General features: G+C 60.1%; 2 protein-coding genes across 5 annotated transcripts in view; both read right to left on the bottom strand.

Annotated features, from left to right (window-relative positions):
- Window positions 1-101: 101 nt before the first annotated feature.
- Window positions 102-12,873, bottom strand: RHOT2 (ras homolog family member T2). Of its 4 annotated transcripts, none has more exons than XM_083800523.1 (19): window positions 12,850-12,873; window positions 12,247-12,305; window positions 11,344-11,425; window positions 11,175-11,218; window positions 10,016-10,069; window positions 9,641-9,693; window positions 8,997-9,105; window positions 8,440-8,541; window positions 7,853-7,951; window positions 7,629-7,737; window positions 7,204-7,348; window positions 6,314-6,398; window positions 4,767-4,912; window positions 4,568-4,668; window positions 4,367-4,497; window positions 3,885-3,965; window positions 3,568-3,690; window positions 3,107-3,309; window positions 102-1,738 (listed from the first exon to the last, which is right to left on the bottom strand). In XM_083800523.1, exons 2-19 carry the CDS (start codon window positions 12,277-12,279, stop codon window positions 1,621-1,623), a joined length of 1,818 nt encoding a protein of 605 aa, XP_083656649.1. In that variant the 5' UTR covers window positions 12,280-12,305; window positions 12,850-12,873; the 3' UTR covers window positions 102-1,620. The 4 variants fall into 4 exon arrangements, with proteins under 4 accessions (XP_083656649.1, XP_083656646.1, XP_083656647.1 ...); XM_083800520.1 differs by lacking the exon at window positions 12,850-12,873 and adding an exon at window positions 12,581-12,731; XM_083800521.1 differs by lacking the exon at window positions 12,850-12,873 and adding an exon at window positions 12,581-12,731 and having other exon boundaries at window positions 7,228-7,348.
- An 88-nt stretch (window positions 12,874-12,961) lies between these two features.
- WDR90 (WD repeat domain 90) overlaps window positions 12,962-24,517 on the bottom strand; it is a 31,283-nt gene continuing 19,727 nt past the window's right edge. Inside the window, exons 29-43 of the mRNA XM_083800548.1 lie at window positions 23,796-23,896; window positions 22,754-22,856; window positions 22,167-22,288; window positions 21,646-21,805; window positions 19,975-20,165; window positions 19,532-19,700; window positions 19,092-19,203; window positions 18,360-18,531; window positions 17,477-17,599; window positions 17,101-17,281; window positions 16,847-16,977; window positions 15,700-15,843; window positions 14,387-14,506; window positions 13,663-13,747; window positions 12,962-13,137 (exon numbers count right to left, since the gene is read on the bottom strand). Coding sequence (XP_083656674.1) covers window positions 12,980-13,137; window positions 13,663-13,747; window positions 14,387-14,506; window positions 15,700-15,843; window positions 16,847-16,977; window positions 17,101-17,281; window positions 17,477-17,599; window positions 18,360-18,531; window positions 19,092-19,203; window positions 19,532-19,700; window positions 19,975-20,165; window positions 21,646-21,805; window positions 22,167-22,288; window positions 22,754-22,856; window positions 23,796-23,896 — 2,072 coding nt within the window. The 3' untranslated portion in view covers window positions 12,962-12,979. The remainder of the gene's footprint in view (window positions 13,138-13,662; window positions 13,748-14,386; window positions 14,507-15,699; window positions 15,844-16,846; window positions 16,978-17,100; window positions 17,282-17,476; window positions 17,600-18,359; window positions 18,532-19,091; window positions 19,204-19,531; window positions 19,701-19,974; window positions 20,166-21,645; window positions 21,806-22,166; window positions 22,289-22,753; window positions 22,857-23,795; window positions 23,897-24,517) is intronic.

The raw sequence follows: 24,517 nt of genomic DNA, 5'->3' as shown, positions 1-24,517 counted from the left end.
ACCCCCTCACACCACAGCCAAGGGTCCCCCTGGCTTTGCAGAGCTCTGGCAGGGGACAGCGGTGCTGCTCCCTACGCGAGACAGGACAGTGGGTGCAAGCGGAAGATGTGTAAAAATTTATTTCGTTACAGAGAACAAACCTAAAAGACCAGACCTGGAGCGGTGACGGGCACGGGGACAGCCCCGCGCCCCAGGGCTCTGCCCCACGGGACACGTTCCCGGGCTGGGGCACGGGGAGTGGGAATGGGAGAGGTGGCCCCGGCGGTGCCAGGACCCGCGAGCCAGCAGCGAGCACTGGGGACAGTGCCACCACCGCGCCACGTCGGCTGGGTCAGCGGTGGGATGGGGACAGAGGTGGCTTCTCAAACCCCTCGCCGGCTCCAGGCCATGATAAAACTTTAAATAGACAGACAGAAAGGCAGCTGGCTGTCCCTCGGTGCTGCCCCGCAAGCTGCCTGTAAATCAGCCTACCCTGAGTGTAGCCCATAAGCCTGTGGCACGTCTCCAGCCCAGGAGCTTCCCCGGGCTCCCCGCAGCGTGGCAGAAGCAGGGTGGGAGCCTGAGGAGGGGGGAGCTGGGCGCAGAGCTGCCTGGGCGCTTGGTCTCTGGGGCACTGGGGCAGGGCTGGCCCCAAACTGGGCTGAAATGCCAGCTGCCCGCGTCGGGGCAGGGGGACGGGGCTGGGAGCGGGACATGGACGTGGTTCCAGTTGTACCAGGAGATGCAAAGCCCGGAGGCAGCTGCTCCGGCCTCGGTCCCTGCGGAGGGGACAGCAGGACAAGCGCCACGTGCCAGCATGCGGCACCAGCTCGGCGATGGCACGGCCAGGGGAGGAGCGCAGCCTGCCCTCAGCCCCCCCGAGAGTACTGTGGGGAGGGGACAGGACACGCAGAGAGCCAGGGGAGGAGGGCAGGTGGGCCAAGATCCTGCTGCAGGACACGCTGCAGCACTCCAATACAGAAACAGAAGACAGAAAGGGCCTGGGACAGGGCCCAGGTGTCACTCCTGCCCCTTGCAGCCCAGGGCTGGGGGCTGCAGCCACGACGTCCCAGCAGGAGGGGCCAGGAGAGACCCCAAAACTGGGGTTTGGGCAGCGAGCACCCCCAGCCCTCCCTGGCCGCCTTTCCCAGCATGGGCCATGCTGGCAGACGGAAACGGAGGCTGCGGGTGGTGGCGTGCCCTATGGGGCCAAAGCCCACCGGCACCAATAAACCCTGGCAGCCTTCGGGCTGGTGCTGCCGGAGACCCCAGGGGCTCCAGGAGTCACCCCACAGACCTGAGGGCACCAGCACAGCCTGCTGTGGACGGGATGTGTCTGCCCCACGGATACTGAAGCACTCACGTTTGAGCATAAAAACAAACATTAAAAAGACATGAACAGAATAGAAGACTGGGGTGAGCCTCCGGCTCCCAGGGAGGGGTCCCCAGCGGGGTTAGGCTGGCTGGTGCCGAGGATCTATCCTGCTGGTGCTGGGAAGTCTGGTCTCACTGGTCCTGCAATTGAGGCTGGGGGGAGGAGGATTTCCCAGCAGGGACCAGCTCGACACAGGGCCCCTCGCCGGGGCATCGCTCGGAAGGGGGAGGCTGGTGTCGCGGGGAGGACGGGGCGGAGAGCAGCTCTCACTTGTTCTTGGCTAGCGCGCGGTACAGCGTGAAGCCTACCAGGGCGGTCACCGTGGCCCCCAGGGCCACCCGCAGCCAAAAGGACGCGGCTCCCAGCTCCGTGGCGTTCAGGTGGCTGCAAGGGAAGAGAGGAGAGGCCAGTGAGTGAGGCGCACGCGGACGGCTGCCCCGACGCCAGGCTCCCCGACAGCCAGGGGGGCTCCCACCCCGGCAGGGAGGTCGGGGTGTCCCTGCGAGGGCCCAGGGCGAGCACGGCTCCAGGCCAGGGCCACCACCCGCCTGAAGGTGCCGCGCGCTGGAGCACCGCCACCGGGCAGCATCGCCAAGCCACGCATGGCTCCCTGCCCTGCTGGTGGAACGGACGCAGGCTTTACCCTCCCGTGGTCCTGAAATAGCACACCAACATCTAAATAATTAGTACAAGCAAGGAGCTCCGCGCCTTCCTTTCTAGGTCAGGCTGCTTTTACAGCTCCGGGAGCAGAGCGCCCCAGCAGCGGATGCAGGCGGAGATGCGGGCACGCAGGGCTGGGGGAGCCGGCACCGCCGGTGGTACCGACCCGAGGCCAGCAGGGAAGGGACCCGTGCGTACACATCCCCTTCCTAAACACGTGCTGTCCTGCATCAACGCGCTCCTCTCCGAGGAGGAAAGGCGTATCCATTATTCATTGCCCACTAAATCAGGGGAGAACAGCCAATCCCTGGCCCTCCATTACGCCGTTATTTATTTATACCACATACCCTAAGATATATTAAGATTATTTAAATTTTAATACTGCAGAGGGGGAAAAAAAAAAAAAAAGTGTCAGCTCTAAAAATAAAGTTGTTTATTGAAAAGAAGCTAAAGGGAAAACCACTCACTAGTAATCCCATCCTGTCTTCCAACGCACCCACATGTTCTCCCGGAAAGGGCTCTGCCCCCGGCGCTGCGCCGCCCCTCGGCCCCAGCCTCGGCTGCGCCGCCCTCGAGCCTCGCCGCCGGCAGAGCCCCTCTCTCTTCACCACCTCTGCCTGCGGCAGCCTCCCCGCTGCCCAGCGCGACACCCGGCCCCTTCCAGGAGCGCTTTGTTCCCAGAGCGATCAGAGGTCCTGCTTCGCTGACCTCCTTTTCTGCCTGATCCATCTATCGGGAGAAAACAGCCACCACCTCCTCTCTGCAGGCCTCGGCTAACTAGCCCGGCGACTTCCCCTTCAGCACTTTTCTTAATTTTATCTCAGGCTTCAAAAATAGAGATCCTGCTCCAGGAGCTTATCTAATAAATCTGCCAGAGACGCTCAAGGCAGAAGGCAGCCGAGTCCCCTTCGCCCTCTCGGAGCAGGGAACCAAGCGGCCCTCTCGCTCCCATTGCCCATCGAAGCAGACGACATCAAGAGCCAGGGAAAAACCGCACCAAACGCGAGGCGCCGGCGGGCAGAGCCAGCAGCCCTCCTCCCCGGGCTCTGCTCCCAGCCCACAGCCCCCTGCCCGGGAGGGACGGATACTAACGGGAAGGTGGCGGCGGTGGCCAGCTTGGTGTAGACGGCGGTGCCGGGCGGGCCCTGGCTGTGGCAGGAGAAGAGGAAGGGCGGCGGGAGGCAGTGCTTGTAGCAGAACTCGGCGGGGGAGAGCCCGGGCTGCTGACTGGCTTCTGGCAGGTCTGTCTTGGAGGCCACGAAGACGCAGGGGATCTGGCTGTCCACGTAGTGTTCCTGCGGGGACGGGCAGAAGGCCCGGCGAGGGGTGAGCAACCGGCCGCTGCCCTGCGGGTCTCCGGGGAGGGAATCACGAGGGGTCCCAGCCGGGAAGGGCTGGAGGGCACCGGGAGGAAGGGCTTGGCCAGCAACACCGCTGCCTGGAGGCAGGGGCTCCAGCACCAGGGCTGTGGAAGGCCAGCTCCTGCAGCACCCTCCTGGGAGACACGGGGCTGCCGCTCAAAGGCTGAATCCCCCAGGGCCCCTGCCACTTACCTTATAAATACTGGCACAGTAGCTGAAGGATCTGGGGTCGCTCAGGTCATAGATCAAGCAGGCGACGTCGCAGGCAGCGTCCGATGGCTTCGTGAACTTTGTGTCAGCGCTGACCTCGTACAGCTGGAGCAGGAGGGGAAAGGACATGTGGCGCGGCGCTGCCACACGGAGACGGGGCTTGCTCCCACCAGCACGCAGCCCAGGGGCACTGCGATGGTGCTGCAGCTCCGCAGCAACACGGGGGGCACAGCCCAGCCCTGCTGCGAGCCGCTGCTCCTGGGCAGACCCAAGAGCGCTGCCCCCGCTCCCTGACTCACTATAAGGTATTTCTCCTGGCCGTTGACCTGCACGGTGTTGATCGCGTAGAGAGACGGCTCTCCTGGGGTCTCCCTCTGGGCCTGCCACCGAGGAAAAAACAGTCTCAGACAGCGGGGAGCAAGAGGAGTGCTCCGGGGAGGGAAAGCATTGCCCACTGCTCCAGTCCCCGCAGCGGAACAGCCGCTGCCCTTGAAGGCCAGCCAGCATCTGCGGCGAGATGCGGGGCCGTTCGTAACGAGCAGGGAAAACCAGCATCACCTCGGTCGGGTCGGGGACGGCCCTGGGGCAGGAGCAGCCCCTGCATGTCCTGGGGACACGCCAAGGGAGGGGGCCCGCCGCCTTACACAAAATTAAGGAGGCAAGAGCCGCCGCGTGGAGGGGCCTGGCCGGGGCGGGAGGTGCCGTCACGCAGCAGGTCGCTCCCGGGCCTCGCGCTCTGCCTCCTGCTCCTGCTCCGCCGCACAGGGGAGCAGCCACTCACCGCGAGGCTCCTGCCGAGGAAGGCCTGCAGGAAGGCGGACTTGCCTGCGCCCCTGGCTCCCAGCACCTTGCAGAGGAAGACGTTTCTCTGGGTCTGGCCTTTCTCCAGGTCAATCCTCTTCTCCCGGGTCACTGCGAGGAGAGGGGCCAGGTGAGCGAGAGGAGGGTCCCGAGGGGTGAGGAGGGGAGGGCACGGCCGTACCTGTGAGGGCCTGCGTCTGCGAGTCCTGCTCTGACAGGATGGGGTAGCCCAGGTAGCCCAGGCACTCCAGGCAGTGCCGCACATCCAGGTAGGCCACGAGCCTGGGGAGGCGGAGAGCAGCAGGGAGCCAGTCGGGGGGTGCCAACCGAGCAAGCACTACGCGACGTGACCGAAGGCGTGGGAGAGGGACTGAGCTTACGTCCACTGGCAGAGGAATCCATGCAGGGAAAGCAGGCCTTTATCAGTGGTGCATACCGTGTTGTAGAGCTCGGGGCCCCAGGGCACGCAAGGGAAGACGCTGAAGAAGTTCTGCAGCTCTGCAGGCGAGAGGGCACCGTCCCGGTCCTGCCGGAACAGACGGGAGTCAGCAGCCGAGGCAGGACGCAGCCTACACGCACCTACGGCTCTCCACAGCCACCCCAAACACTGCCAGGGTGCAGAGAGGGGCCTTGGCACGCTGAAGCCACCTTGCCCACTGCTGCAGGATGCCACGGGGATGCTTTCAGTGGCAGAAATCAACTGCAAGCAAGGCCAGAGGTGCACGCGTGCACTGAGAACACGAACCCCAGGGGCTCCCGTCACTGCGCTACCTACAGGCGGGGTGATTCTGCTTTGTGACTGCAGCTGGAACCAACCAGCCCTGCCACCAGGAAGGACCCGTCCACGTGAGCTGCTGGTTCTGCCACGCAGCAGCCAGACCCTCTGCGTGCAGGGAAACCAACCCAAGGTCTGCGTGCAGCCGCTGGGCCTCTGGCCGCCAGACAACCACGTGCCGACACAACACAACGCCTTCGGGCTGGCGTGCCACAGGGCCACGGCGCAGAGGCTCTGCTGGCATCTGGGCACACGGGGATGCGTGTCACAGAATCACAGAACGGTCCGGGTTGGAAGGGACCTTAAAGATCGTCTGGTTCCAACCCCCTGCCATGGGCAAGGACACTTCCCCCAGCCCAGGCTGCCCAAAGCCCCATCCAGCCTGGCCTTGGGCACTGCCAGGGATTGGGCACCCACAGCTCCTCTGGGCAGCCTGGGCCAGGGCCTCACCACCCTCATAGTGAAGAATTTCTTCCTCGTATCTAATCTAAACCTACCTTCTTTTAGTTTAAAGCCATTCCCCTTGTCCTATCACTACACCCCACGACAGAGGGCCCCTCCCCAGCTTTCCTGCAGCCCCCTGTAGGCACTGGCAGGCCGCTGGGAGGTCTCTCTGAAGCCTTCTCGTCTCCAGGCTGAACACGCCCAGCTCCCTCAGCCTGGCTCCGTAGCAGAGGTAACTGTCAACTCAGTGCCGCAGCTCCTATCGAGCTGCCGCAACCCAGGTGCACGCCGACACCCAAGTAATTAGCGTGTCCAGATGCACTGCAGATCCTCTACAGCCCTTCTCTCGCTCTCCAAAGAGCCAGCGCGTGGCACAACCAGCCGCTTTCTCTGCCTCCCTCTGGCCCAGTACTCCTTCCACAGGGCTGCCAGCTGCGTGCCTGCTGCTGCTGGGTCCGTGGCTGCAGGCCAGCAGCTCTGCCCACTTTCCCCGGCCCGCTGCGTGCTGCAGGCAGGCACTGCGGAGGGGCGACGCCGCTTGGACGTTAGCTCAGAGCCTGAAGGCTCACAATTTACCGTCTGCACCTTGGGCAAGGGTGGTGACCCCGGCTCCACGCCCCCGTGACAGAGGAAAGCCCTTCGCTGGAAGGGGAGCAGAGGCAGGCAGAGGGCAGCCAGGCTCCCGCACGGCCCCGGCGCGTTGCCCACCTTGTCGTGCTTCTCGAACAGCCGCTGCAGGAACTGGTAGCCCAGGTGGTTGAGCTCCGAGGAGCAGCCGGGGGGCAGGCGGAACCTGCCGGGAGAGACCCGAGTGAGCAGCTCCAACGCCTCCTCGAGCCCTGAACGAAGGGCAGCGTGAGCGGGCCCTCGGCAAAGCCACATCTCACCCAGGGCACGCGGCTCGCCAGCCCCTCCCTGCCCAAGGCCCCCAACAAAACCCCAACAAAACAAAACAAAGCTGTAGGGAGAGGGCCTCGAGGCTGTGGAGCAGACTCCCCGTGGCACACCCGCACTGCCCGAGCAGCCCGGGAGCTGCCACGGCCCTCGCTCCGCCTCGTGCTCAGGGCTTCAGAAGGGCCCAGCACTAGCCCCAGTGCTTTCCACCAGCAGGGGCCCTGCTGTCTCCCCCCGGGGTCTGCTCTCTGGGGAGAGGACGAGGCAGCTCGCAGCCGAAGCCTTTCATTACTGCCAGATCACCACCTCTGGGGTGGCAGGGAGCAGAGAAGAGACAGCAGCTGCAGAACCAGCCGGGAGGGCTACGCTGACAGCTCACTGCTCCCGACAGCTCAGCTCAGGCAGAGACAGAACTGCCTTCGCAGCCCCTTGCTGATGTCAAGGGAAGTCAGGGACAGGCCTTCACTGCCTTCCCCCCCTCCTTGCCCGCCTACACCAGAGCCAGCAGCACAGTCAACAGCCCCAAGGCCGTTATATTTGTTGCCAACCCCACGTGTCAGCTCCCGGCCACAGGGCAAGGTGAGGAGCACGAACGTGACCGTGAGCTCAGGGCACAGATTCAGCCTCAGCTGAGCAAGGCAGCAGCCCCCGGGGCGCAGAGAGGAGCCCGGGTCGCACACCGCGGGGATGTCCCACCCTGTCACCTCCATCCACAACAGGACACGCACTGCGGGTGCAGGTAGTCATCTGTCAGCTCCAGCTCGTCGTCGTAGCCAAAGCGGCGAAGGATGGTCCAGGTGGTCTCATGCCGGCCCCTCTGGATGAAGAGCGTGTTGAGGAAGAGGAAGCCTGCGGGAGAGGCCAGGCAGCTCAGACAGCAGGGCCAGACGGGCACTGCCTCGGGGATCCACACCGCAGGACTACGCTTCCTCCGGGGACACAGGGTGCTTGGGCAGGGAGCTTTAAGTGGCCGCAGCAGGCTCAAGCTTGCTTTGGCAGGAGGGACTAACTCGGCTCGGATCGAGAGCCAAGAGGCTCAGCCTGAGGACAGGCCCCCCTGCAATATGCTCAAAGAGATGGGTGCGCCCATCCCGTGCTGGGGAGGAGCACAGAGCCCCTGTGCTGGTACCGTTTAACGTCAGCCCGTTGTCCTGCACCCCATCCGTGGTGTTCTTCCACACAACCATCTTCACGTCCTCCAGGGCCTGGGGAGCCAGCGGGTTTCCAAAGCAGGACTTCTACCTCCCAGGAGAAAAGAAGGCCTTCGTGAGCAAGCACGCAGACAGCACAACCCTCCGGCTCACCAGCAGCCGCAGGGACTGGGATGTACCCCAGCCCCGCAGCCAGCCCTACCTGGAAGTAGTTGAGCTCATCATCGCTCAGAATCTGGTTGTTATCCTGGTCCGAGAGGTTGAAAATCCGGGTCAGTGCTCGTGCACACGCGGGTCTCAGCTGCAAGAAACCAACCATGGTGACAAAAACAGGGCACTGCCTTCAGCAGGGCTCCCCCTCCTGCCTCCCGAACCCGACGTGCAGAGCCCTTCCTGCACGGCGGGGAGCACGGCCCAGCCAGACCAGTGCCACAGCCCCACCGGAGCTGGGCGTCAGGAGCAGGACAGCTCACAGCGAAGGTTTCTCCTGCACTCTTCCCACCATGGCTGCCACAGGGCCCGGAGCATGAGGGCTTCTTCCCAAACACCCAAATTCTCTGTCCTGGCTACACTTGGCATGGGGAGACGGGTATTTTTCTGTTGGCTTCCCCCACAAGCTTTCCCCTCTTTTTTGCTATCTTGGCCCAAAAACTCTCCTCCCTCCTTCGCAGGGGTAAAAGCACAGCATGGCGCTCCCAGAGCACGAGGTGCTGCACCAGCCTGAGCTCTGCAGCCCCCCGGGGGAGACGGGAAGGGACTCCTCCAGAAACCACGAGCAGTGCTTCCTACCTGCTTCTCCTCCGGGTCGTAGAGGGGGGCGGTGGGGTGCAGCACAGCTTTCTGAGCGTAGTAGAAGAGCTCAGAGATGTTCTTGAGGTTCTTGGCAGAGCACTGAGGATTCAAAAGAAGACAGTCCTGTGAGTGGGGCAGGCAACGGGCTCGCGACAGGGGCAGAAGGAAGACGATTGGAGCTCTCCAAGCCAGACAAGGAATGCATCAAAGCACAGAGCAATCTCTGCCCACCAGCAGGAAAAAAAACAAAAGGGAACCTCCTGCTCACGCTGTGGCTTTGCTGTGTCCTTTCCACAGCCTCAGGCCCAACGGGGCTGCGTGGAGCTTCAAAACCATTTGCAGCCAGACAGGGCAGACACCGAAACTCGCTGTCCGTGGGGAAGCCAAAGGGCAGAAGGCGTAAAGCACAGGCCCTTGAGACCCAAAACACGGTACTTCTGCAGAGCAACAGCAGCAGAGCACAGAGTTCCCTGCAAGCACGAAGGCTCCCCTGCCCCACAGACAAGTGTTCCTGCCCCTCAGGGAGGCTTTGCAGAAACCCTCAGGTCCCTCACCTCCACGCAGGTCTCAATCTCCGAGAACTGGTTCATGATGGGCAGGATGACATCCATGGAGCTGCCCATCTGCAGGTCAGACTTGTTCCCCACCAAAATAATGGGGATCCTGGGGAAAAAGACGGAGCATCAGAGAGCACAAGCAAGGCCACCCCTCTCCCAGCCCCAGCCCCGCTCCAGCCGCACGTGCTGCCGGGCAGCCGGCCGGGGAGCCTCCCCACCCTCCTCTGCAAGGTCCAGAACAGCTTTCCTGCCTCCCACGGCTGGGAGCATCCATCTGGAGAAACAGACTGCCTGATCCTGCTTACGCTTTCACCCAGCAACAATATGTTCAGAAGCCTTTAATCCAGCACAGCAGCCTTCTGCCTAAGAGATCCCCACACAGCTTGTGGCTCCTCTGCCCCCATCCTCCCTTAGCAGCAGCCTCTCTCTGCCTGGATGGCAAGGGATCAAGGCGGGGAGGAACCCTCTCCCATGACCCTCTGCCTCAGCTAGGCTTTGAGGGAGAAAAGCCCCCACATTCTTCTGCTACAAGCGGTTTGGCCGCTGCTTGCAAAGCTGGCTTGATCTGAGCAGCCCCTGGAGGACACGAAGGCGGCGAGGGCCCAGCAGCCTCCGGGATCACGCTGCTCCGCACCCAGTACCTGGCTCCCTTCTCAGCTCCTCCGTTCACCATGGGGATCCACTTTGTGCGAATCTGAAAGGCGAACACAGGGACAGGCCCGTCAGAGCAGCCTGCGGAGGGAGAGGCAGCTCCCAGCACGCGCGCCGTAGCTGTCGGCAGGGCCCTGCAGCCATCTGCTCCCCGGTGTTCCCCCGCACCAGCAGGCAGAGCACACCCGGGGATGCTGAATGCCAGCAGAAGGATGCGACAAGCACGTTGCCCCCAGCACAGGGAGGCGATTACCAGTGTGGGAGCAGGCCTGGGCTGTGCTCAGCCTGCCTCTGCTTGCAGGAGTCTCAAACCCCAAGCCCCCACAGAACCGGGAGCGTCAGGGCCCTGGCGGGGAGCACGTTACCTTCTCGATCGTGACTTCCTTGGTGACATCGTACACCACGCAGACCACGTTGGCCTGCAAGAGAGAAGAGGAAAGGGGGATGAGTGAGGGTCCTGGTGCTCCCGCCGTGGTGGGGAGGCAGGTCTGAGCCCCGGCAGCTCCAGCCCCGCACGCTGCCGTCGTGCTTGCGTTGCAACCCAGCAGCTGCAGCTGAGCACGTGTAGCACACGCGCAAACACACAGACACCGTGGGCTCCCGAGGAGCCGGACAACATCAGCTCTGGCCCCAGCTGCCCCGTGACAGCACGCAGACCCTCCCTCCCCAGCTCTCGGCCCAACATAGATATTTCCGTTCACTAACTGGCAGATTGCGCGTGGCAGCTCCCACCTCTGCTGGGTCCGCTCCCTGGATGCAGGGCTTTTGAAAGAGAGGCGAGGGCACACGCGGAGCCGTGCCAGCCACATGGCTTGAGGCCGTTTCGAGCCGTGCAGGCTAATCCCAGGGCCACACAAGGGTTTAGGCAGGATTTCCTAGAGCCGTTTTAAGCACCTGTACTCTCCTTCTGTCTGTGGGGCGGGTACCGCACCCCTGTGCTCCCTGTCCCACCTCCTCATCCATTAAACACTGAGGAGGAGCGATTAAATATTTGTGCTCACATGAAATGCACAGTGGAGTCGTGGTGTTATTACCCATAGCCAAGAAGAAGTCTCCTCAGCACGGAGCCAAAGTCAATCCCAGAGTGGTGAGGAGCGGCCAGGCCCATCCCAGCCAGCTGGGTTGTTTCTCCTCTCCACCCAGTCCCCCAGGGCTCCAGCTCCCAAACCACCAGCTCTGTGCCACTGCAGGAACCTAAGGCAGGGAGCAGGGGGGTCTCACCCACGCTCAGCTTCTCCCCTCTTCCAAGGCTAGAACGCCCCAGGTCGGCAGCGAGCCGCCCCCCGCTGCTCTCCTTCTGGAGGCTCCCCAGAGGACCGGGACAAGCCACACGACAGCTTACAACCCAGAGAAGGATTAAACAATCTGCTAAACAAACTGATAGCGTTAATCCGCAGATAACCAACTGCCTGCACGTCTCTGGGTGGTTAATGGGAAGGGAGAACGGCCGCGTGTCGCTTGTAAGCTGCAGGGCTACGGCAGCACAGCCTCCTGTCCCGCAGCCCCCCGTCCAGCCCCACTCACCTTAGCGATCTCCTCCTGCAGCTCGTCCTCCGTCTGCTCTGACTCTGGAAGGGGAAAAGAGCTGTCACTGACCGCTGCTGCCTGCCTGCTGCAGCAGGGATGCTCTTCCCGTGGCCGCAGGCAGGCAGGGAGAGGCGAGGCTGGCAGGGAGCGAGGGGGCCGGCCCCACCTGAGTAGTCCACAATGTGTGTGGGGACCTTCTCGGGCGTGACGTCCGCCGGGATCGTGATCTCCTCAGCGCGAGGGGGCACCTGCGAAGCGAGCAGACTCCGTTCCATCGCGTGGACATGCCGGCCAGGCCGAGCGCAGCAGAGAGGATGGCTGAATTCAGCTCTCAACACGGCCGCTGCGTGGGCAGGGTGACTCCAGCCCACAGACTGCTCTCGGTCCACCAGGAAGGGGCCCGCGAGCTGATGCTTGCTACAGTCCGCTCCTCACACAGAGGTTTCACTGTCTGTAAAACCTCTGAAAGCCTCCCGGGCGCGAGCCCTCCCTCGAGACGCAGCGCCGCGGCCCGCCGTGAGAGCTGCCTTTCCGAAAAGTCAGCGCTGCCACCCTGGAGCTGAGCCCTGGGGCGCTCCCCAGCCCTCCGACCTGACCTCCCGGCAGCTGCGAGACGTGCTAAGCTGAGTGCGTGGGCTTCGCCGGGAAACACGGGAAGGTGTTGGGGGCCAGCTGCCCCCCGAGCCCCAGCGAGCAGCCTGCGGGCAGCAGGCGATGCTGCCGGTGGCACCGGGCAAACGCCTGCAGGCAGGGCGATGCCCCGTCCCCACCCCAGCCATGGCAGCGAGGCGCAGCGCCGAGGCCCCGTGGGGCACACGCAGGCCGGCTGGAGGCCGAGCGCCAGGCCTGGCACAGCCACGTCCTTGAGCCGGTGTTGCCGCAGGGCCGAGGCCGCGGAGCTGGAGGCCTGAGCTCCGGCCCCGTCCCCCCCGGGAGCAGCGGGGAACAAAGCCGGGGGAGCCCCCGCGTCCAGACGGGGACCGAGCCCGGGCTCGGGGGGCGAAGCGGGGACCCCGCCGCTGCCCCCGGCTGCGGGCAGGAGCTGCCGGGGCTGCGGCCTCGCGCTCACCTCCTCGGGGAACTCCTCGCCCACCAGCGCCATGATCAGAGACGTCTTCCCCACCTGGGCTGGGGGAGAAACGGGCACGCGTTGGCGCCGGCCGGAGCCGCGGGGCGGGGGGGGGGGGGCCGGGCCCGGGGCGCCTTCCCGACGGGCCGGCCGCCCCCAGCGGGACGCCCCGGCCCCTTTCGCCCTCACGGGAGCCGGGGCTTCACCGGGGGCTACCGGGGAGCGCGTCCGCACCGGCCCCGGTGCCCTGCACCGCGGCCCGGGAGCGAGGAGGACGGGGCCGAGGCCCCGGGCGAGGCCCGGCCGCTGCCGCCGCCGCCCGGCCGCCCCTTACCCTCCCCCAGCAGCAGGATCCGCACGTCCCGCTTCATGGCGGCGCCGCCGCCGCTCCCGGGGCCGCCGCCGCCGCCACTCCCGGGGCCGCACCAGCGAGCGGGGCCGGGAGCGGCAGGGCCGGGAGCGGCGCCCCCCGGCGGCCGGAGGTGTCCCCCCGCTGCTCCCCACCCCCCCCCCGGCACCGGCGGGCAGGCTGGGGTGGCGCGGAGGTGGTTTATTGGGAAAGGAAAAATACAAATCAAGGGGGAACCGCGCCCCAAAACGCACCGCGGGCGGCTGGGGGCGGCCCCGGCCTGAAGCTGAGGCTGGGGCAGGTACCGGGGCCGCCTGGAGCCGGTACCGGGCCCGGTCCCCGCCGGCGGTTGGCTCGTCGCGGCCCGTGGCGGGGTGGCCGCCGTCAGCCGCCGCGCAGCTCCCAGACGAGCAGGGCGCTGTGGGAGGCCGTGAGCAGGCGGCGGCCGGCCGGGGCGAAGCGGCAGAGGTGGACGGCGTCGTCGTGGCCCCCGTAGTCCTGCGGGGCGCCCGCGGGGCAGGGCAGCAGGCGGAGGAGGCGCTCTGCGGGGACAGGAGGGGGTCAGCAGGCAGGGGAGCCCCCCATCGGCATCCCCTCAGAGCGGGGATGGTCCTGAGGGACCAAGCAGGGAAATGGGGGCTGCTGCCCAGGGGAGCGTGTAGGGGAACGAAGGCGGCAGCAGCTCGGCCTTCAGCCTCAGCCCCTGAAGCGCCCAGCTGCCCTGGGGCAGCTGTGGGGCTCACTGGGCCCTCGGGGGCTGTGGTCTGGACAGATGAAGGGTGCTGAGTGCCCCCGTGCAGCAGAAGGTCCCTTCCCGATCCCAGGCTACGCTGCGGGGGTTTTCTCCCTGTCTGCCACAACCCTGCCTGGGGCCGTTACTCCCACGGAGGAGCCACAGCAGGGTCTTAGGATAGGCCCTGGTTTGGGTGTGTGCGTCTCATTTAAAGGCAAGAGGACGCTTGGTTTCCTCCCGCTTGCAGGAAGGGGAGAGCCCTCCCCACCAAAGGTAACCCGGGGACAAGGCACCCTGGGGACAAGCAGAGCCCGCAGCACCCGCCGGTACTCACCGCTGAAGCCAACGGCCATGAAGCATGCTGCAGGAGACAGGCTCAGCGATGTGGCGAAGTACGGCAAGGAGATCTTCTCAACGACCTGCGCTCCAGCAAGAGAAGCACGCTAACACCTCAGAGCCAAGCAGGGAGCAGAACTCAAGTGACACCTTCAGGAGGGTACAGGGCTCCTGCTCAGCGGGGAGGCTGGCAGATACACGGCCTCTCTCGGAGCTCAAAAACCTGCCAAAGGCACTTCCACTTCCCAGGAGGCATGACAATTCAGAGACCATTGGTGGTCCTGGAAGCAAACGCCCTCTCCTCCAAAAGCAGCAGCAGCGACTGGCAGCCAGCCCAGAGGCAGGGACAGGGCCCTGCAGCTCCCTGCTCACCGGGGCCAGACCTGGAGTCTCTGAGGGAGAAGCTGCTGCACTGCCCAGCTGCTTGCCCCAACCCACCTCACACCCTCAGGGGTGGTTTTATTCACAGTGCTCCTCTCTGCACCTTGGTTAGCAGGAGCGGATGCTGCTCTGGGGCTGACATTTGGGTTAAGAGGGGGTCCTGCTCTCCCCCTCTCCCCCCGTGGAAAGAGGGGCTCATCCCCAAGCCCCCGGCTTGGCCTGCAGGTCTCCTGAGGGAGAAGGGCAGCACTGCCTCCCCTCTATCTCATTCAACACGGCCACACAACAGCAGAGCAGTGCCTATGCTGCCCTGGCATGGCACGTGGGGGTGCCAGAAGTACCTGTTTCTTGTGCAGGCTGTAAAACAAGGCTTCCTTCTGCATCCCAAAGCCAACGTAGACCAGGGTACCATGCTCCCAAGGGCAGAATGCAGCCAGGCTGGGTGGGAGGCTGCTGAGACCCTGGCAGGGGAAACCAAAAGGAACAACAGTGAAGCTAGCTTCTCCAGCCCGACCCAACACAATGAGGAACAAAGGAGAGCACGGAGGGACAGCAGCCCTCGGGAGCGCTGGGAAATTCTTGTGATGGAGGCTGTTTCCTCCTTCTTGCGTTGCCGTCTCAGCCGTGCTCACTGCAAAGAAGCAAGGAGCAACCACACACTGCCATGGAAACCTGCAGCAAGTTGTTCACTGTCACAGAAGCAGGACGCACTAGGGTCAGCGGCTTGAATTTCCACAAGGGCGTTATTGCTACATGGGCGTGAAGGTGGGACTGGGTTATGGATTGGTTTCACCACAAGCAAATAGGGCCCAGCAGATGGATATTTAGCACTGGATGCAAGATCAGTCCTTCCCCTATCCACTGTGGGGAGACCTGTAACAGCCCCGCTGGTGCTTGAGGCTGGGACTGGCAGGCTGAGGCACGACCACTTGTCCCCCAGAAAGACTCAGCTTCCTTCTGCAGGCCCATGTCACGTGCATGGGAGGCTGCTTCGTGTCCAGTACAGTATTTGGGCACAGCAGATGTCCTGCTGCCCAAATCCCACAGCTGGTCTGCAGCCAAAGCGTTCTGCAAAGTACCGCAGGCGCTCAGGACTGGAGCAGGTGTATTTGGCTCTACTAGCAGTCACTGGGCTTCTGGCTCAGGATATTCACGCTCATTGGGAGCATCAGTCAGCAGCGTGCTCATAATTAGGTGTCTCTTCTGTGCTGACTATGCCGACCCCTGGCTGAGCTCTGTTTCGCACAGCACAGGAGTATCAGCTCTTTGCAAAAGCATTTTTTGTCTCCTCATGCTTACAGTGTCGGTACTTCCCAGGGGTTAGGCAGTGCCGTGCGTGGTTCACGCTGCCTATCTACACCCTCGAAGGTGCATTAGCAAGTTCTCCCACAAGCAGAGAACCCAGGAAGGTGACTTTCCTAAGCACACTCACTGTCTGCACCTGTCCCACTCAGAGGCATCCCTCCCCTCTGGGGTGGCTGAAACTGAAACCTTCACAACACCTGTAAAACACATTAGACTGAGCTGACAGTCTCATGTGAGTTTGGAGGGGGTTAGGACGCCTCACATCCTGCTCACAGACGGGGAGCGTGCTGAAGGGACGGGGCTGCACGGTGCCGAGGTGGGGACAGGAGCTGGTGAGCGCCGTGCTCACCTCAGGGCTGGCAGGAGCAGGGAAGCTGAGCCAGTCGAGGAGCTCACACTTGTCCTTCAGCCAGTCGGAGGCCCAGACGCTGACCCGACGGTCCGAGCTGGTGGCCAGCCAGAGCTCACCTCCTTCCACCCCAAACTCGCGGTACTACAGAAGATGAAAGCAACGTTATGACTCGTGCAGTACTAAAGCTTTACAGAAAGCTGCCAGCAAGAACTAGCAGAGGGCAAGAGTTCATGGGAACACAGGGGATTAATGCCAGGATTAACCTCCTGGTTTCTCTCATTTGAGCAGTGCTTAGAGTCATTTATCACAATTAAATAGGACGAGGAAGCGGTGGTTCCAGAGCCAGCAGCGTGCTCTGGGCTGAGCGCCCCGACAGAAGAGGCTGCTGGAGGAGGAGCGAGCGGCTGGCCCGAGCGACAGATTTCTGGACGTCCCCTGCACCTGCACATCTCCAGGGCAGTGCATGCAGGTAAGTATGTCTTCTAACCACATCCTTCACCTAAAACTGAAGGGGCCTCCTAACTATATAATTACCAGGACAAGCGGCTTTGCAGCCCAGATTTTAAAGCCAGAGAACTCGGGCAAAATTATTCTCATCTCAGGAAGCTGCATAAAGGAAAAAAAAGACTCTCCATGAAGAGAAAGACGAAGGAGATGCTAAAAACATCCCGCGGTTGCACATTCAAGCCTTCCAGCTTCACAGAGGGACTGTACAAAGAGCCAGCTACATGCACAAGGTCAGGCTGCTAAGGAGTGAAGCGGGGAAATCACCCCGAGGCCGTTATCGGGGGCATGGGCCACACACACGGGTCTGAATGCTCCCAGCTCCAGCTGCTCCCAAGGAGTGCTGCTCTCTGTGGGCACACGTCACATCTGTGCACGGTGTGTCGACAACAACCGCCAAAGGTCCCCCCCCACCCACACAGACTGGCTCAGGATTGCCCCTGCAGTGCTTGTGGCTTCTCCCCAGTGAAGTTATCCCTAGAAAAACCTAACAGAAGTTACTGGGGGTGGTGGGCACAAAGAGGAAAGAGAAGGGCCAACCGACCCAGCCGTGCTGCTGCCCCTTCCCACAGCTGTGCAGTGACACACGGGGGACTCGCTCCTGCACAGCAGCGGGCAGAGAGGGGAAGGAAGGTCTCACCTGCTTCCTGGTGCACTGGAGGATGGTGATCGGGGAGCCCTTGTGGTCAGCGAGGACGCGGATGGTCATTCCGGTGCGAGGGCTGCTGACAGCCACGAGCCCGTCCTTGCCCCCCGATAAGATCATTTCTCCTGCGGCCAGAGGGAAGGGAACGAGACACTTCTTGTAGGAGATGAAAAAGCCCGTAGCAGTAAGGTGTGATGTCACTGCTCCCCAAAGCAAAATCTCCCCACTGTTACAACAAGGAACCTCACCGTCTGTGGAGTAGGCGATAGCCGTCAGCGCAGTGGCATGGGGGTGCATTTTCAGCTCCATCTCCGTCCTGGAAATGCTGAACACGCGGATGGTGCCATCGCTGTACCCTGCCACTACGTGCTGGCTCTCAGCTTCCCATGCAACAATGGTATGAGGCTTCCAGGCCAGGCACTGGCAGCTCTGGAAAAGAAACCAGGGCAGAGACCTGATGACCGTGAAAACAGTGGGACCGTACACAGTAAATGCACTAAAAGCTCCACCTGCATGTATTTCTCCAGCTTTGGGCTGCTCCACGAGGACACAGCAGTCCTTGCAATGCCAAGCGGTGACTGTGCCCTCTACCAAGACAAAGATTGATGTGCCACAAACGGTTACCTGGTTCAGCACTTGAAACTGTACCACCAGCTCCATGCTGCCCAGGGACCAAATCCTCACGCTGCCATCCTCCCCACACGTGGCACAGTGAGTCTCATCAGGACTGAAGGACACTTCGTTCACCTGCAGCAAGAAAGGAGATGGGAAACAGGGGCCCTAAAAACACTGCAGCCTAAAGCACGTCTGCTCCTCTGCACCTCTCATCCCCCAGGACTCCTCTCACAGGAAGGACCAGACGAGAAGCCCCAGACATAAAGGAAGGAGAGTTGCTTTATTTTTGTGCTAAAAAGAAATCTTGGGCTGACAACGAGGCTTGCAATGGAAAGCAGCAAACCTAACCACAAAGCTGGAACCAGGCACTCTGCAATAAAGGTCTAAGTAAAACACCTTCCCTTCTGCCACCTGAAACCTTTTTTTCCGTAGCACAAAAGTACACCAAAGCAACAGCAGAGTTCAAAACAGTCATCCTTTGTACCGTTTTTTAAAATATATTTTAGGCAAAGAAAACTTTCTGCAGTATGGATGTCCAGCTAACCAACAGCCTGCTTCCAGCAGTTGCAGCACTCAGCAACAACTCTGGAGCTGCATTCTTGCACGGCAGCAGAATGACCTGCAGTTACTCACAGGCTGAGGCCGTTAAAAAACTAAGGTTAGAGCAGCTGAGCTCAGGTTTCTTGACGTTTGCCTGCCTAGTGCAGTTATCCCTAGACTCCTCCGTGGTGTCCCATCGGCACCAGAAAGCCCTGTGGCTCTGTGACCTCTCTCATGGCCGGACCAGGGAGCGCTGCTGCAGCACACACATGGTTGGAGCACAGCCAAACCACCCCCCCAGCACAAACCGCCCCTTCCCAGCACAAACCGCCCCGATCCCAGCCCCTCGAACCTTGTTCTTGTGGCCGCTGATCAGCCGGATGCTCGTGCTCTCCGCCCAGTTGATGTACCAGAGCGTTCCCGCGGTGGTGCCCACAATTCCCATTTCTAAAGAGTCATCAAAGGCTGCACTGACGATTGTCCCGTCGAGGGTAATCTCATGTTCTAGCATGACCGAGTGAGATCTGGAGGAAAGGAGGATCCAAGAGGGACCGGCTCAGCTGTTGGAGCAGACGCTGCCTCCTTTCAGTGCAATTTTCTAATAAGGCCAGGCATGGCTTTGCATCTAAATTGTTCAGCGAGGGGCTCCTGCACTGAAACCATCGTGTATAGGACAGAAAGAAAAATAAGGGATGCAGTAGCACGAGAAGAAACAAAAGCGATATCTTTTCACTCATTCTTTTAAGGAATTTTAAAGTTTAAATTTTAAAGACTACAAAGTTTCTCCACGTTGCTGACACAAACTTCGGGCATCCATTTCCAGCACAAGGAAGGTTCAGCTATCTGTAGCAAAAATCCAGGAAAAAGATCCAGGCAGAAAGAATCAGCAGCGACGGGGATGGAGAGGAAAAGCTAAGGGTGAAGAGCAACAAGAGCAGCACGGCTGTAGGCAGAGCTGACGCGTCCGCGAGAAGCCACCTCTCAGACAGGTCCTGGAGCTGCCAGGCGAGGAGGAGAGCGCCTCAGGAGCACGGCGCGAGACGGGTGCGAGCGGAGCAGAGGCGCTGGGGCCACCACCTCCTACCTGGCCTCGGGACCTTTCAGCCTCAGCTCCCGCACGGCTGCCACCGCCCACAGGCGGATGCGCTTCGTGTTGCTGCCGCTCAGCAGCCTGCTGCGCCGGCACACCAGCACGCCTGGGGGAGGTAAGGTGCACCCGTGAGTAACCCCCCCAGCTCTCAGCCCTCACCCCAGGCGTGCTCCTGGTGGCCAGGCCATCGTTTCATCCCAGCAGGGCAGTGTGGGTCTAACACAGCCCGACACGCAGTGTTTTCACAGGCTAGGACTGTCGTTACTACTGCAAACGCGGGCAGCAGGCCCGTTGCCACCCCCCACATCCTGCGTCCCCATTGGGTTTCTGAGCAGAGCTGAAATCGGAGGCCTGCAAGCTCATTGTTGTTCATTGCCGAAATTCCCACAAAATTTATTACAGTCCTGACGGACGCCTGGGGCATTTGCACCCACCGATCTCGCCGTCATCGGCCTCCCACGTCATGAAGCAGCGATTGGTCTCCGTGTCCCACACACAGACCTGGCCCGAGTTGGTCCCACTGTAAAGAAGGGTGTCGGCACCGTAACAGAGAGAGGTCAGCTCCACCGGCCCCAGCACGGCCGGCGCAGGGGACCGATGAACCTGCCAGGGCACATAAAACAGGAAGGTCACAGAGAGCACGGTGCTTACCTGCAAGGGAAAGAAACCAACAACTCCTCCCACCCTCAGCTAATTCAGTTACTGCATCAAATACAACTGAAAGCCACTCATGGTCAGCCAACATCACACTCTCGCTAAGAGAAATCATCAGCTCTTGCAGAACTGTGGGGGCAGAGCCTCCATCTCACTTGCTAGGGCTCGGAAAAGACGTCAGAGATAATGAACGTGAATTTCCAAAGAAAAAACTGAGATTTACCTTGAGATTGATGTCACCCTCCCGCTGCTCCAACAGCCAAAATGTCACCGCTCCCTTCCCCACACAGGCCATTTCTCGGTGAGAAAAAGGACTAAAAGCCACGTCGTGGACCGGCTCCGAGATACAAGTTGACGACAGGAGCTCGTAAGTGTAGGTATTCCACAGAGCAACAGTTTGATCATTGTAGTCCCCTAGGTAGAACACGAGAACAGTAGGAGGGAATTCTGCAGCCTCAATGTTTCTTCACAATGGCCACGAGCACACATTGCACACTCGTGTCAACTTTGTCACCCCGTTATCCAGTTGTTCCAAGACAGCTGCTGCAAACAGCCCACAGCCCCCTTGCACGCTCAGCAAAAGCCAAGGAAGTGCTTCAGTGGCAGCAAAAGCTGCACGACGTGATGGATCATCACCCGAGCTGAGGACGGGTATAAAGGGCCCAGCACTTTGTGCTGGAGGTTGCAGCACCTCTGGACCTGCAGCACAGGCTGCAGCCAACGTTCAAACCAGCTGATGGCTGGTGTGGTGGGGAACTCAGCACGCAGAGCTGGCTTTCTGCTGTTTCTGCATCCTCAGTAGCTACTGCACACCTCAGCACACGTCCAACACAAGCCCTCCAGCAATACCGTGCACTAAGCACCAACGGTCTCGAAACAAGAAACAGAGGTTACCATTGCTGAAGGCACCGCAGCTGGGGGGCTGCAGAAGGCACCGGCCTTGGTGATGGCAAGCATGCCCAGCTCTCAGACAGCCAGGAGAGCAGGTGCCTCATCGGCCTTTCCCAGGCCCCACAGCTCAGTGCAGACTTTCAGCTTTTTCCTTCTCCGCAGCCCAGGACGGAGCTGGAGAAGGGCTCCTCTCCCAGCTCTGCTCCGTGAGAGCACAAAGCTCTCTTCCTCTTTAGCAAAGCTTGCTTTTTTTCAAGGGCAGACTCACCAGCCCAGAGCAAATGTGTTGCCTGCTCCACAGGTCCTCTCTTGCAAAACAAGAACTTACTAATTGCATATTTGTCCTTTAAATGTCCCCTGCCTAAACAAAACAGACAGCTTGAGCGTCCATCTTGTGCTGGCATCGCTGCCTGGCAGGAGGCTCACAGTTTGAAGCCTGGCTACTTCTGTGAATTCCAGCTAAGCAACAATAAGAAGTCCAGAAGAAAGCATTTCCCTTTGGATACTATACATAGTAACTGCAAACTATTTACACAGCCTTAGCAAGCACTAGTCAGCTGGGAGAAGAAAGCTGTAACTTCAAGAAAAACAAGCTTACTGGGCAATGAGAAGGAACTGCATGGGAGCTGGGGCAAGCCCGGTGTTCATGCCTGTGGCTGGGACACACAGGGCTCGTGTTTGCCCTCGAAACGCCGCTGACAGCGCCCTGGAAACGTGCTCACTTGCAAAGAGCACCTCTGCTCACGGTCACTCCCAAGGCCACCTGGGGAGATCACCGGCAGATTTACACGCCACGTGATCCGCTGTCCTGTTTGCTAGGCATCCTGTCGATTTCATTGTGAAAATACCATCCAGTGCCAAGGCTACCAAGCAGCAGCTGCTGGGCAGACCCACGAGCCCGGTGCACATCTCACGGGTATCACTTACAGCACCCTCCTCCCATGAGCTGTCTGTTCCAGGGTCTACTCCCGCACCCACAGCTGGCGGTTGCAGGCGTACTCACCTAGGGTAGCAAGGAACCTGTCGTCCCGAGAGTAGGCCATGGCTTGCACTTGTGTCTTGTGGTGGAACAGACTTGTTGTGCAGACCCCATCCTGGATGTTCCAGATGCAGATTTGACAATGGGAGTCTCCATTCCTCCTTCCCGAGGCAGAGGCAAGAACCTAACAGAACAAAATGTTGTCATAGAGACCTTGGTAAGTAATTAGAGAACATTTCATTAGTCTTAGCAACTATTAGACCCAAATTAAAGTCATGCAGCTGGCGAATGGGTAAAATTCTGCAAGAACGACTGTAACTTGGCAGGAGGAGGGAGTGGTGGCAGGGAGCAGCCTTCACTGTCAAACTGAGCCAGCCCAAGGAATAGCCAGGCTCAGAACCCACTGATTTTATTTCCATAACCCCAGGTCTCCACGCAGCACACAGAAGGAGGAACAGACAACTGGGATTTTAGCCAGTGACATTCCTTTAGCTCGAAGTGACACAGGCAAAACACAGCCCTGGGCAAGCAGAAGCCTCTCCTACCTGGGCGTCGTGGCTGACGGCGAGCGTAGAGATCTCCTCTGTGTGGCCAAGCCAGTGATTCTGCAGCCCCGAGTGCAGGTCCTCAACCACGATGACACAGCCGCAGGTGTAGGCGAAGAAGCCTAGCAGAGAATGAGGAGACGGGACGTTTTCATGTAAAGGCTTCACCCACCGTAACTCACATCACAGTTCAGCAAAACTATTTTTTTTCAGTCATATGTAAAAGCTGACTCTGGTACATGGCCTCTGCAGCATCCTTCCCATCGGGCTGAGAATGGAGTAAGACAAATCTCACTTCCCCTACGCTGAGCAAAGCAAAACTGACGGGCATCACTCCAGCTCGGAGAAAGGAGGTGAGATGGACTCTGGGACAGCCCTCCCTCCTCTATCCACTCAGCAACAGAAGCCTGGGACTGCCTGTATCAACTAACGTTCACCCCCCACAAAGAAGGGTTACTGGGTTTTACAAACAGAAAGCAGCGCTATGTTAAAGCAAAGATCCTAACCCAACAGCTAGACCTGACTTTGGCTCAGCGTACGCCTGCAGACAGCGAGGGCTCACAGCCCTCCCACCCCTCCCCGTGTACCTGTGTCCGGGTTCCACACCATGTTCCCTCTGCCGTTCCCATTGTAGCCGATCACTGCTTTCAGCTTCAAGAGCTCGTTGCCAGCTGGAGGAGATAAGAAACTCTGCAAGAAAAACAGACATGGGCTTAAATTAAGCTCTGGGAGGATGGCCTGGTCAGGCACAGTCAAGACCCACATAAGAAAAAGCATGCGTGCAAGCACACACACGTAACTCACACACACAACACTCGCAGGTTCGTGCCAATGCTCACAGTTCAAGTTCAACACATCAATGGATCAATAAGAAAGCGCGCGCTTACGTGTACAAAAGAGAAACCGCAGCAACAAAACCAGGCGCGGATGCTTTGAGATGGGACAAAAACCAGGCTGGCAGCAACTGCCCATCTGATGAGCAGCTGCTAATCCCGCTGGGCAAGAGTTCAATGGGTTTTGCTGACTTGGTGATGTGGATGTCTGAGCAGGAAGACAATGAGGGAAAAAGCGCTGCCAGGTTGAGGGACAGAGGAGGGAACTGATGGTGCAAGCTGAATGTAGCTTTTCTCCCACCACTGTGAACAGCACAGCTTAGGGAAAGGTTGAGTTAAGTTTCTGTTTTATTATCGCTCTGTTTATTAACAGAGCGAGAGCTGTGCCTTAACTACCTTCACTACACTCGATGGATTGCCTTCCCCAGCCTGCTTTGCCAACGCATCTGCTCGCAAATATGTGTGCGTGATGAATCACTCCATTGCTCACTCGTCTTTCACTTTCAATAGCACATGCCATTTCCATTGCCTTTGAATAAAAAATTATGCAGATTTGCTGAACAGAAAAAGAATGGAGAATAACTCACTTTTTGCTAGTCTGGAAAGAGCTGCATGTGGAGGAGAAAGGCGGACTAATGTTAAGGGTTTCGAATTGGACATCAGGCCCGGGGTGCATTTCACAAATTGCTTTCGTCCAAAGAACCAAAAAATGGAAAGTTTTGAAAAGCCACCTACCCCAGCCCCAAAATGCCAGTTCTTCACCTGCCCAGGTAACCAGCACTGGCACAATTCTCACCTGGGGGAGCACTGATGCCTTAAAGCGAGGAGTGAAATGCCGGTAGGAATCTGGGCGGACGTAGCATTGGGGCTTGGGACTTTTGGTCTCCTTTCTGGGTTCTGCCACACAAAGAAGAAAACAGTGCCTATGTGATGCTGCTCATGGAGTGGTTTGGCATCAGCAGCTATGCTGTGGCTCGCTGCCTGTTCACATACTACGTGTGCATACACACAAGCACATGGGAGAGGCAATAAGCAGACTGCAGAGTCACTCGCACGTGTTCCTACATGACCAAGTGACTGGCTGTATGAAAAGTGCCAGCTTTCCAGGAGCAAAGGAAGAAAATCCATCTCCCCAATCAGCCCACTCAGCCATGCTCCAAACAGCCTAAAGGCATCCACGCTGTGCGTTCTGGGCATCGCTGCGAAAGCATAAGCCACGCTGCTAGAAAGAGCTCTCTAACCAGAGTAGCAGAGGCACATTTTTATGTTGAAGCTTTCCAACAAATCCTGCCCGGGGCTGAGCGCTGGCAGCTGCGTGCCTCTGGCAGCTCGCCACAAACTGCTGCAGCTTTGAGGCTGTGCATCTATTAATAGAGACATCGGGAGCTTTAATTTCAGCACGGTTCAATAGAATGTGCCACTTAGAGATGATATTGGCTACAAGCTGAAGAGGGGCTTCTGCCATGCCTAGAAGCAGCAGCAGGGAAAGAGCCAGAAAAACGAGTGGTTTTGGGGAGC

This window comes from Anser anser (assembly GCF_964211835.1).
Source record: "Anser anser genome assembly, chromosome: 15".
Classification (NCBI taxonomy): domain Eukaryota; kingdom Metazoa; phylum Chordata; class Aves; order Anseriformes; family Anatidae; genus Anser; species Anser anser.
The sequence above is the reverse complement of the archived record's forward strand: the minus strand, read 5'-3'. Positions and strand labels throughout refer to the sequence as shown.